At 41.7% G+C, this 12,783-nt stretch overlaps 1 protein-coding gene across 1 annotated transcript in view; it reads right to left on the bottom strand.

Moving 5' to 3' along the window:
• Nucleotides 1-12,783, bottom strand: part of LOC137985954 (mucin-like protein) — a 79,576-nt gene that overhangs the window by 3,751 nt on the left and 63,042 nt on the right. Inside the window, exon 20 of the mRNA XM_068833411.1 lies at nt 11,856-12,233. Coding sequence (XP_068689512.1) covers nt 11,856-12,233 — 378 coding nt within the window. The remainder of the gene's footprint in view (nt 1-11,855; nt 12,234-12,783) is intronic.

Raw genomic sequence — 12,783 nt, 5'->3', positions numbered from 1 at the left:
GCGGATGCCCGGCTTGTCATTCATGTTTGTGGCTTCTAAGAGCGGCAAGGCTCTGCCTTTCTTGATGTTAGGGTTTGTTACCCGAATGCAGAGTCTTATAGAGGTCTAACATAATCTACCGCCAGCATGAGAGTGAGAAGAAGAGGATGTACGCCAGCAGGGTGCTAGAAGTCGAACACGGCTCCTTTACCCCGCTGGTATTTACTACATCACAGTAAACTGGCTGAACTTTTGTCAACCATGAAGGGTGAGGACTACAGCACTACAATGTCGTGGATTCGCGCCAAAGTCTCATTCGCCCTCCTGAAGTCTGCACTACTTTGCTTGAGAGGCTCACGTATGCGAAGAGCTCCGTTCAACATTACTGATAGTGACTTTGAAATCGATAAGGAATTAGCGAGACTTAAGGATTAGAGTGTTTATTATTGGCCGTCATGATGGATTAGGATTAATGATTATTGACACATTGATTGTATTCTTATGATTTAAAAAAAATTAGTGTTGTATAGTTCTTTCAGTTCTTACTCTTTAATATTTCTGTAAATTATGTACATATTTTTCCGCTTTTAAAGTTTAAATAATAATCATACTACTACTACTACTACTACTACTACTACTACTACTACTAATACTACTACTACTACTACTACTACTACTACTACTACTACTACTAATAATAATAATAATAATAATGATAATAATAATAATGATAATGATGATGAGGCATAGCCCTCGTTGGCTGAGAAGTCGAGAAAACCGAAGATAAAATGGACAGAGCAAATGAATAAGGACATTCTGGAGGAATGAGGAAAGCGAAGGACTATAATACAGATGATAGGATGTGTTTGGTGACTAAAGTAGCAATAAAAAGAAAATCACAATTATGTTGATTAATGAAAGATAAAAAATACGTCGTTTAAAAACTCATATAATGTTCACAAAATTAACCAAAAGTATATAAAAGGCCATTTAAAACAATTTACATCACTTAGTATCTGCTATGAAATTGTTCAAATTAAAATCCTTTAAAGTGGCTTTGTTATATCTAAATGGTGTTCTTGATCCTCTCACACACGTTGTAGATCTTAAAATTTCAAAGCTTAAACGTGTTCTTAACCAAGTAAGCATGAGTTTGTTTGCTAGAGTCTTTAGGAAAAGTTGACTTTCCATACCCATACCTCCATTTGTGCCGAAAACCAGCGCCAGTAAATAAAGCAGAGGTAAGTTGATGACACGATGACACGATGAGCGATCACAAAAAGAGTTGATACACACAAGAACACGAGGGCCGAATAAATGAGTCGCTACTGCCCCTGTCTATAACTAATGTACCGCTGACCGGTACTGGCGTGACTTCCTTTTCTTCTTCTCTTGAGCGTTACAAATGTGTAGCAAGCTAACCTAGAGCTACATGCTAATAACAAAACGGGAACGAATATAAAACTTGCAACGAAACTATCAATGTTCTATGTGCTACTGTGTTTGGTAAGTTAGTTGGAGTCTAGAACAAAGTCATTGTAACGTGCTGGACGACGTCGCACACGTGTGGACCTGCGGGGCGGGGGACTGGCATCAGAGTCACTGTCAGGGGAGTCTATTACTGGGTCAGGATGGGTGTCCTCACGTGGCCCATGTCCACCAGCAGGAAGGTTGACATCACGAACTTCTTGAGTAGCAGGTGTCGAGATGGCACTCGGTACGACAGGTGGAGATGGTGGGGAATGCACTGGCTGTGCTGTCGAGTGGCTTCCTCGGATGATGAGTTTGCATCATCGTTGATTGGCTACGGACAGTAGTCTCCTACTTCGGATGGAACCCGACAGTAATCTGAGGTTTTCACGCGGTACGATGTGCTTCGACGCTGAGAGCCGACAAATTTTCAGATGTTACAGAAAGATCCGGTTACTTCTACGACCAAGTAGCGTTCGCGTGCTCTAGTTTTGTTGCGATCGGAGAACAGGTAGACTAGTCACCGACGGTGAAGTGCTCAGCTGGGCGGTTCTTGGTGACAGGGGCCTTAGCCTTCTCGCTGTGACGGTGGTTGGCAATACGCTGTTCGTGTTGTTGAACGATTAGGTTTTGGTCGTGCAGTGGTATCTGCTGGTTTGAGAATTGATCTCGTTGTGTCCACATCTCTCTAGCAGAAAGGCCACGTGAGAGGATGCGTGTGTTAGGGGTGGCTGTCGCTACTGACAGGGTCACAGGAGACACAGGACCGCCTAGTGGGTCGAGTCGGAGTAACTCGTTTTCAACCTCTTGAACCTCTTGAACTTCTTGAGCCGGATACGTGTCGTACAGAGGCCTGGTATCGGCTCACGATAGATAGGAACGTCGACACGCGGAGGCTCGCGGAAAACTCTCGTCTTCAAAGTTTTTCATATGCCTGGACGCATGGTTTGCTGTCGGCCAGTATGCAGGCCTTGTGATAAGACTGTATGATGTAAGGGCTGAAGTGCTTGGTGGCAACGGCGATGGCTAAAGCTTCCATGGTAGCCACGCTGTCTGTGAGCCGCGTAGTTCGGCGCTGAGAAATCCAGCCAAGTGTAGTTTGCCGTCACGGGTGACATATAGGGTGGCGCCCATTCCAGGTTTCCGGACGGCACCGTCACAGAAAGAGTTGATACACACACGAACACGAGGGCCGAATGAATGAGTCGCTACTGCCCCTGTCTATAACTAATGTACCGCTGACCGGTACTGGCGCAGGGATGAGAGGATGACCATCTCAACATCTAAGACTCTTTGATGGCATTTCCCTTTCTTTTCCATTTCTTGTTCCTTTAATGATGGTAAGGATGCTCTTCTTCTGGTTGCTGCAGGAGTTTACGTGCGTCACTCGAACGTCAAAACATGCCGTTACTCCTCGTGTCCAGATACCTCCAGCCTTGATGTCTAGCCTTGCATCGGGGCTTGTGTTAGAAGACCTCAGATCAAAATGTTCATTGTCAAGTGGAATCAGGCGACGCTGTGCTTCAACGTTATTGCATACTTGAGTAAGTTAAGTAGTCAAAAGGTCCTGTACACCGTCGTGTCTTCGGGCTACGAAACCACCTTTTTGACATGACAGCGCATGATTTACTGAAAAGCAGATCCACAAGTACAGCTACTTGGAAGGCCCTCGAAAGGTAGATTATAGCGCATACGCAGCGAATCCCTAAATTCCTGTTTGTTTAAATCTAGTCTCTGTTCTTGAAGAGGCAATGAAGTTAGCCATGAGCTAGCTCCCTTATCCCTTGCTTGATTCACATATAGTAGTAGGTCAGAAGGTAGTCCATCATCCATGCGAACAATTTTAGACTCCAGACTAGCTGTTTTCAGCGACTGTCGTTGTTTCTTGAAGTCTTTTGGTGACTCAGGTTCGCGTGCAAAATGTATGGACTTGTAACCCTTTGCATAAGCAATGTAGGTGGGGTGTGGGTGGCTTTTTGCGATTTCCGTGAGTTGGATAAGCTTTTCTTTCCATTTAGATTTTTTTTAGTTGCAGTACTGGTCTTTATAGTTCTTTGACCAAATGATGGCACCTAGATGGCGTTTACCTTCCGTTGATATATTCGCCTCACCTCCAAAAACCAATTTAGCTTCAGACGCCACTTCCTGTGACTTAACAATTAACCAGCTTTTGGATCCATTGGCATGATAGCTATACTTTCCCCCTTCTTTGCTAAGATATTTGTAGTAGTCATACAGCGCTTTAAATCTTCCTGCTCCAGCGGAGTTGTCTGCGAACCAAACTTATTTCACAGTTGGTGAGCCCATTCTTTAGCTGTTGATCAAAATGGAAGTATCAACCGAGTACCAGGGCATCGCCAAAGGATCACCTTGTGTAGTACCTTCTTGAGACAAAATCTCTCCTCCTCCTTGTATGAAAAGCCTCGAAGGTCTTCTATAGGTATTAATCAAATAAAGCGATATTTCTTTAACTGTGATCTGAATGTTGTGCAGAGCAGCAAAACGGTTCATCAGGTTGAAGGCGTTGCTGGCATCGATCACATAAACTCCATCTGTTTCTTCTTCCGTAAAAACTTCACTCATAGCGTATATCGCTGCTTCCGCACCAGTACTGTGGCCGGCACACACTTGCAAAGGGCCTGCAGCCTCTTTGAGCTTCCTTTTAAGAAAGCATAAACGGTTTTACCAATAATCCGTCTGAGTACCTCTCCTATTCCTATCGGACGAATGGCAGGGTTTTTATCCACTGGGATCAGCCTGCACGATGCAAAACTTTCAAGTAATGATGGGTGGTATGATGTTTTTAGCAGGTTTCTTGTCAACGTGGAAGTTTCCTCTCTCAGAAGCTTCCCCCCGCGAAAAATTCCTAGAACACAGGATTTTTCGGTAAAGTTTTGCGTCCATCCCGGATGGGCCAGCAGATCCATTAGTTTTCATCGCTGCATTGTAGATCATTCTTTCGTCAATTTGATCAAATATATTCGGCGGGTTAAGGTCTAGGGGTTCATAAAGAAGAGAGTCCTCCTCAATTTCTGCAGGTGGTGGATGTTTCAGTTTCAATTCTTTCACTCCAGAAGAGCTTTCTTTATCCAAATGCTTTATTAGCTGCTGGTAGCTTACCCTGCATTACCAGATTTGCAAAAACTTTGGATATTTCTTCCACAGATTTAGCTCTCTTTGATGCCTTCAGTTTTCCCTGAATAAATTTCACCTCTTTCATCAGAAGATTTAGCTCTCCTTGTCTCCATAAAGAAAGTCTTCGCTCAATAGCCAAGCTCTTTACTCTTGGATGTTGCTGAAGGCTTATGCAAAGTCAGGGAAGGAAGCACCATAAAAGCCTTCAAAGCAATGGAGTTAAGATCGGTGTCGGAATTGAATTGCTGCAACCAGAAGATCAACTCCGTTATAAAGCTCTTTCCTGCTCTACCAGAGGCTTTCAGGCGCTCCCCTAACCTCCGAGACCTGCTGGTAACAGCTAAACTGTCCCCTCCTAATGTAATTCAATAGGCTAATTATGCACTTCCTTCCGGTTCTTTTCGCTGTGGCAATAACTGCGCTACCTGTCCTTACATTTTCCATGGACTAACCAACTACACATTTTTTTCTATTGGCGAAACACGCTCCATTAAAGGGGCTAGGTCACGCTATTTTAGGTAATTTTGTTTAAGTTTGTTAATTATGAGCTCTAAACGTCAAATTTGCAGAGCAAGAGTCTTTTGATTTGCAAAATCACGGCGACATAACAACTGAGAATGATTTTCCAGCTTTGTAAATGACATTTTGATATAGTCTGACATAAATTTGAAAAAGGTGGGCCGACGTTTTTCAAATTTACCCAAATTCAATCCATTTCAATCCTCTCCAGTTTTGTCCACCCATGTCCCTTCTTGGCTTCCCTGTGTTTTCTTAGAGTTCTTCTATAGTTTTGAACAGTTGTTTTGATATTTTAGTTAATTCTATGACCATTCGATCAGTTCTGAAATTGCCTAAAATTGCGTGATCTAGCCCCTTTCTAGCCTCAATGTAACAGATGCAATCTACAGTACCTAGGAGAAACTAAACGACTCTTAAAAGTCCGTTTTAATGAACACCGCCGCACTTTAGATAACGCTAACACCAAATCCAAACCTACTACAGTCGCAGAACATTTCCTCTCCTCTCCCCATAACATCTCTAAGGACATACAATTAATTCCTAACGAAAAAATATTTTCCAACAGAGACTCGATCCGTAAGGCCAGGGAAGCTTTTTTAATTTCAAAAGGCAGGACAATTGATCCCAACGGTCTTAAAATCCGCGAAGAAACGTATAGTGTCTGTTCGCGTGACGTCACAAAAATTCCGAAAACGAGGCGCCGCCATCTTGGAGGAGTAATGTTCTATTTGTAATGGCGGCAACTGAAGCGTGTCCTTGTGAGAGCGAGACAAATTTCAAGTTTATTCTGTCTGCCTGTGGCGAGTCATTACAGGGCAACAAAGGGAGAAGATATGTGGAGAAAATAGCGGCCATTGGTATCGACCCTTTCCTTATTCCGGATGAAAACTGTACTCCGGAATGTCTTCCTCCAGTCGAGTCGTGCGATCTTCTGTCATATCTAGTGCTCGATACGAGTTTTTATACAAAGGAGCAGTTTAAAAATTTCAGAAGTCTCCTTGCGTACAACCATATGGTGTCTGGCTTTATTACAAGTGTTCTTGGACAAACATTGCGAGATAAATACGTGGTTCTTGCAAAAGTGAGACATTCCAACGAATGAATGATCCGCACATGCCATTGTGGATAATATCAACCGAAGAAGGAACTGTTCTTTCAGCTCAATGAACCCTTGACTATTCAATTTGACATCCCGAAGATGTGTCCTCACCTTTCAAGATGTTTGAGGTCCAGTCGAATGGAACTTTTTCCAACCGTTGATCTTTAATAATGGGCATTTTCCCAAGTGATAAGCTTTTAAGCCCTAACAGCGAGTAGCAAATAAGTTCTCCTGACCTTACATTATCACTGCCTAATGAAACATGAAGGTCAGGAGAATGAATAAAAGGACCATCTAAGATAAAATGTGTCAATGTTTAACTGAACAGTACCATAAGAAATGCACTGTATTGCAGAACTTGATATGGGGCTTAAAAGGTTACATTCTTCATTGCACGCAGTTATATAAAATTATGTAAACACCCTTGTTGTTATGATACGCTGTAAGTGACCATTGCCACATCTTGTCCTTGTTTATTGGGAAAAATCCCACAGATGAGGGACAGTGATTTCCAGGTAGTACCCGCAAAGATTAAATCTCAGTAGAGAACTAATTTTAAGGTAGAATGAAAGGACCCAGTTATCTTGAGAGGCATTTTTTCATTCTGTACGAAAGGACAGTGTGGACTAAGGCCCCAATTACAAATGACTCCTGATATTAATACTGTTTATACATGTATTAAATTTTCCCTTTGATTATTGAGCATAAACAAGACAAATTGGAAGGAGAATCTTCATTCCAAAGAGCTAGAAATATTGTTGTATTTATTTTACTGCCTCTCCAACCCAGTGTTAGATATTAAAGGAGGATCACACCATCCATTCAACAATATTTTATATTTGATCAATTTTATTACCCTTGTCCATGGATAAAAATATTATTTATTACTAAGGCTCACCATATTTTAGCCTACGTGTAGACGTAGGCTAACCATATTTTCTACAGGATCAGACAATTTGATCGAAACAGTGTCAAGTATCTGTGTGGGAGGCTAATATGAACCTTGCAATATATATATTTCATAATTTGTATGAAAGAAAGCTACATTATTAAAATTATACAATAAAAAACTATGTACAAAGGAAAGGTAACATATAAAAAAACCAAATACATGGTCAAAACGTCTCTATAGCAGACACCAACTTGTTGGTCAAAATATCAAGACAAAAATATCAAAAAATAAAAAATAAAAAATATCAAGACAAAACAACTTTAGCTAGCAAAAACATAGTTTTGGTTTTCAAAGCTGACACTCTTCGCTACTAGTGGGCTATAACATATAGCCTAGTAGTAGCTCAACCAATCAGAATGCAGCAGAGATAATCGACCACTAGCTGGATTTTACTAAATTGAAATACACTGTCAAACTCTTTCAATAAGCACTAGAACCCAAATAAGGCTGCACTGGGTACTAGATTGTCAATCCCACAAGCACTGCCCTTAGAAACCATAACAAATTTTCTGTTTTACTGAGCTTTAGTTCAATTGCTATTAATTCATATCACTTAATTAATTCCTGGGCCAACTGCATAAGTTTTTTTTGAAGCTGTTCCCAAATTGGCCAGGAAATTAAAAGAGATAAACGAACATCCATGACAGTTAACCAGGTGACAATAATGCGAAAAACAACAATTCTAGAAACATCAAAACGATAAACAAGATCTTGGTGTGGGACGGCCAGCCGTAGTTTTATCAACACCAGAACAAAGTCCTGAAATTTACTCAATGACAGGGAGCGTCTGTTGACATGTGGAGATACAAAGGAGAATGTTTTCATTAAAACTTCCCTCGAGGGTAACCCAGTGTAAAAGCGAACTTTACCGTCATCTCCCGTGATTGCGTGAGTTCGCTTGGCTCAGTTTGCGTGGCCATGTTGTTCCCGTCTTCCTCCTCCTCTGGAACCTCTACCAAATCTCCTTCACCTTGAACCGCGAAAGAAATATCCCTGATTCTATCTCCATGGGCTTCTGATTCATCTTTCCTGGACATTTTTTGTTTAACAGCCTGATCCTGTTCTTCACGCTCCTTCTCGCGTTTACGTCTTTCTCTTATTCTCTGGGCTCTTTCTTGTTGTTTCTCTTGTTAGTCTGAACTCTTTAACTTGCTGTGGCCCAAATGCAAGCCAGGCACCCAGTCTAGATTGAATTTATCCCAGAAGGAAGCTGCTTTTCCAGAGTGAAAATGAATTCCACAAACACTGTCGCTCTCAAGCTTGCTTTCGGTCAAGTCATCACGACTTATGGCCGCTAACCACCTAGTTCGCCGTTCATTCGACAAAATTTCCGTCTGCTCGCCTTGACTAGTAATAACTTTAGGCACCCTACAAAAACTAAGGTCTGGACGTCTCTTTTTATCGTTGGAACATCCAACGATTAGACAAACCGAAGGCATCGCTACAAGACGCGAGGAGTCGCGTGTCAGATTTCACTCCTCCAATATGGCGGAACTAACTTTTCACCTACGTCATAGTCATGTGACCGCACAGACACTATAAGATTTCAGTTTTTTATTTAGAGTCACTTCCGTTATTTTTCCGTTACTCTTAGTATTTGAATTCAAATTTGTTGTAACTGCCATGTTTTATCAGTATTACGTCAACATCCATTTATTATATATATATACATAGAAGCAATCCAATGTAAACTCTCATTGTACCTGAAGAAGGCTGGTTTGGCCAGCCGAAATATAGTACACCACTAAAATCAAATCTACGTTGTATCGGCTCTTGCTGAAAATACTTAATTACGCCGATCAGACTCTGGAATTTACCAGAGGGTATGCTGAAAATGTTCCTTCTAAAACGAGCCATTTGATTGTAGATGTCATTGATGTTATTGTGTAATTCTTTATAGCTGATACTTCCCCACAATTTTTCATTTATTTGAGAAGGAAATACGTCAAAATCTGGTAGGTTACGTTGAATTTTCGATTGAGCACTTTCTTTCATTCCTGTGTAGTTTTTTCCCAGATGCAATGCATTTTTCAATGACTCGGTTGCCAAGGGTATTCAATCAAACGTTCCTTTATAAAATGTTCCCCTGTTACAATTCCACATCACAATCAATTGAAAAAGATTAAACTTTCATTTCAAGCCTCCAACAACGCAATAGCAGCCCGCGAGCGACCTCAGGCGGTAGTTTGTTGACTCCATGGAAATCATAATAATAATAATAATAATAATAATAATAATAATAATAATAATAATAATAATAATAATAATAATGACAATAATAATAATAATAAGAAGAATAATAAGAAGAATGATAATAATAAGAAGAATAATATCCTACGATAGCAAAATTAATTTTCAAACCTTGACGGATTGTGAAATACAGTTATGAGCAAATGGGTCCTCTGAACGCATGGTACAGACAGTAAAGAACATACTGACGAAGTGTGACGAAGAAGGAGGATATCCCTAGGGACCTAGCACTGTTATCATACAGAGCCACACCCGTTCACCACCACCTGAAGTCACCGGCAGAGCTACACACCAATAGCAGGTTCAGAACACTGTTACTAATGTCCAACCGTGCAAGCCTTACACCTGATTCGGGGGAAGTTAAGGAGCAGTTGACGAGACAGCAGGACCGCTATGGTTAATATTATAACCAGAAAGCAGGCCCAACCGTCGAACCACTCCACCAGGCCAGCCCGTACGGATGCTTGACAACCATACCAAGACCTGGAAACAAGGAACCGTCCAGAGAGCAGCCTATGAAACTCGATCGTACATTGTCAAAAACACCACCACAGACGGTGTATACCGACGCACAAGGTCGTACCTCAGGCCAGACACAACAAGTTCCTGTGCACACAGTCCACACCAGTCCAAGTACCCAGCATCATCATCCAGGGACATGGAGCCACCCACAAGTGCAGACGATCAACCACCGGGAGACAGCCCAGAGCCCAGATCCTCTGCAAGGATCGAGCGGTACCCAGAGACAAGTGGCGGGTACAGGACCAGATCCGGGCGGACAGTGAAACCACCAGATAAACTGAACATTTAAAGGAGCGCTATTGTTTCGCGTTATAGAGTTAAGTTCGGTCGAACTGAACATTTGAAAAGCGTTATTGTTCCTCGTTACAGCTAAGTCCTATAACAAAGGCATGTTACAGTTTTTATATGAACACTGATTCAGTATCAGCTCATTGACGATCTCTATTACCTTCTGCATTGTTGAAAAGAGGGGGATTTCACAGTATAGGTCCCGCGTCACGTGTACATTAAGCTAAGTAGTCGGCTCCACGTGTAGCGGTCATATTGAAGTTGTAATAAATGTGAAAGAAAGTAAAACGGAGCTAATGATGCAGTTATCGACTGCAAGCACCTTATAAACACCAATGTCACGAAGGCAAAGTCGCCATTTGGAAGTGAATCAGGGCGAGAAGCCGGCCTCTACCCATCCCACCCTCAACAATTCCAAGTTGAAGTCTTTGTCTCTGTCACTTTCATAATCAAAGATCCAGGATGGCGGCATGAAATATGCTTGCTTAAGCTTTGCAGGCTACACAAATGGCTTTATCCGATCGGCTAGCTGAACGCAAGCCAATCGAAAACGAAGAAATGTCTTAATTCAAATAAGAACTGTGATTGTTGGCTCGACATGTACTGCGTAAATGAAGCGAAGGAAATTGAGGATTCTCCTGAATTCAAAGTCGTAAGTATACCGGAGGGTGTAATTTGCAGGTTGCAGGTAAAATTTCACTTAAAGATTTCCTGAAGTACCATTGATATAGTTTTAAATCATTTTAATAGTTCAGTTACTGTTCAGCGAGGTCCATGTTCGTGTGTAATGCGTTCGACACCGCGCCGGGTCGCAACACGGTGAGAGTTAATTATTACTTCACTACTACCAATAAACCTACAGAATATTTTGTGCGCTGTCGAATCGTGTAAGTGTGCAAAAACAAAACAATATAAATACTGCCAAAGAGCCCTCATGCACGATGTCCGCCATCTTTGCGCGCCAAGGTACTGCTGGGAAAACAGTAAAGTTCATGTTGTCACTTGGACAAACAAGGGGCTTGGCGGTCGGTTTCTGTGCAATCACGGAAGTTTGCTGAAAGTGGCAAAACTGTTTTGTACTCAGCGTTGTGTTTATTTGTTTAGGTTTTCTCAGCGATAATATTTACGAAACACAAATACGTTGACTATTGAGTCCTTCCCAGGGTTTTGGTGAACAAAGGAACATGGCTAATTTGACAAGGGGAACAGGGGAACAATGACAAAATATCTTAGGGAACAAGTGGGAACATAAACAATTTTAGCGATAAAAAAGCTGTGAACGAGTTTGAAAGTAATTTCGGGAACAAGGGAACACAAGCAAATATTTAAAGAGAACACAGGGACAAGGATCCCAGCCCTTCCCCTGGGAGGACTCACTGTTGCCTTTCCTATGTTCAACTTTCAACGTGCTCCGACCAGGGAGTCCACTGCATTACAGACAAACATGGACCTCGCTGAAAAGTAAGTCAACTTTTAAAATGAATTGAGACTATATCAATAGTACTTAAGGAAATCTTTAAGTGAAATTCTAACCTGCAACCTGTGACCTGAAACCTGCGACCTACAACTAGCCCGTAACCTGCAACCTGCAAATTACACCCTCCGTAAGAAAACAAAATGTAGTGAATTAAGGTAACTTACCGCCAAACGTAGATGGCAGTGAAAACAAAGAAAAACAATGAAACCCCTGCAACAGAAACACCAATCGCAACAAAGATGAGACTGTCACGGTTGCTGATTGTGTATTCCTGTACTTTTGTTGTCGGCAATGGCGTTGTTGGTACAAATGTAGCTTTGAAACTGGTAATGTTCGCTCCAATAGCATTTTCAAGATCTGACTTGTTCAATTCAACAATTTGAAGTAATGTGTTGCTTGGTAATACAGAGGTATTACCGGTGAAGAGTCCCGCGGGCTGCTGGACGTAGAAGGCGACTTGAAGAGAACCCGAAACGTTTCTAGGATAACCAGGAAGGAGATGTACTTGATCAGGCTCGTACAGCTCGAAGATGACTTCACGTCTAAGGGCAGAAAAAAGTAGTAAATAAGCCTAATAACTTTGAATTCTAAATTTCTAATATATTTTCTCTCTTCGTCCATCCATCCATTCAACACAAATTAGCGAGCCATAGTTAGCACCTGGCCAACCAAAAACCCGGTCGGTTGATCGGTCGGTCATTCAGTGAGTTATTGATCAATCACGCATGACTGAAAAGGAAATATATATTTTCAAGAATCAAGGAAGGATGTGCCAACACAATGGCCGTCAAGTAAAATCATATTTAAAATTATAAAATTATCTCCTCACTTCTCGAAACGACGGACACCACAAAGGTCTATTGAATAAAAAGGAGTTCCTCATAGTAGAGGCCCTTATGAAAATGTTGTGCGATTTATGCATGTTGAATGAAGCAGAAGATATGTACCTCCTGCAACCCAACTCCAGGTCCAGCCCAAATTCCAGGTTCATACTGTAAGTTACGGACCGCGTTTTTTTATGGCCCGAACGCGAAGCACGCGGACCATAAATCAACCGGAAAAAAGTCGAGCAACCGCCGTAACTTAAAGTAC

Source organism: Montipora foliosa, unplaced genomic scaffold, assembly GCF_036669935.1.
Source record: "Montipora foliosa isolate CH-2021 unplaced genomic scaffold, ASM3666993v2 scaffold_12, whole genome shotgun sequence".
Lineage (NCBI taxonomy): Eukaryota > Metazoa > Cnidaria > Anthozoa > Scleractinia > Acroporidae > Montipora > Montipora foliosa.
Note: the sequence above shows the minus strand (reverse complement) of the source record. Positions and strands in the feature narration are given on the sequence as shown.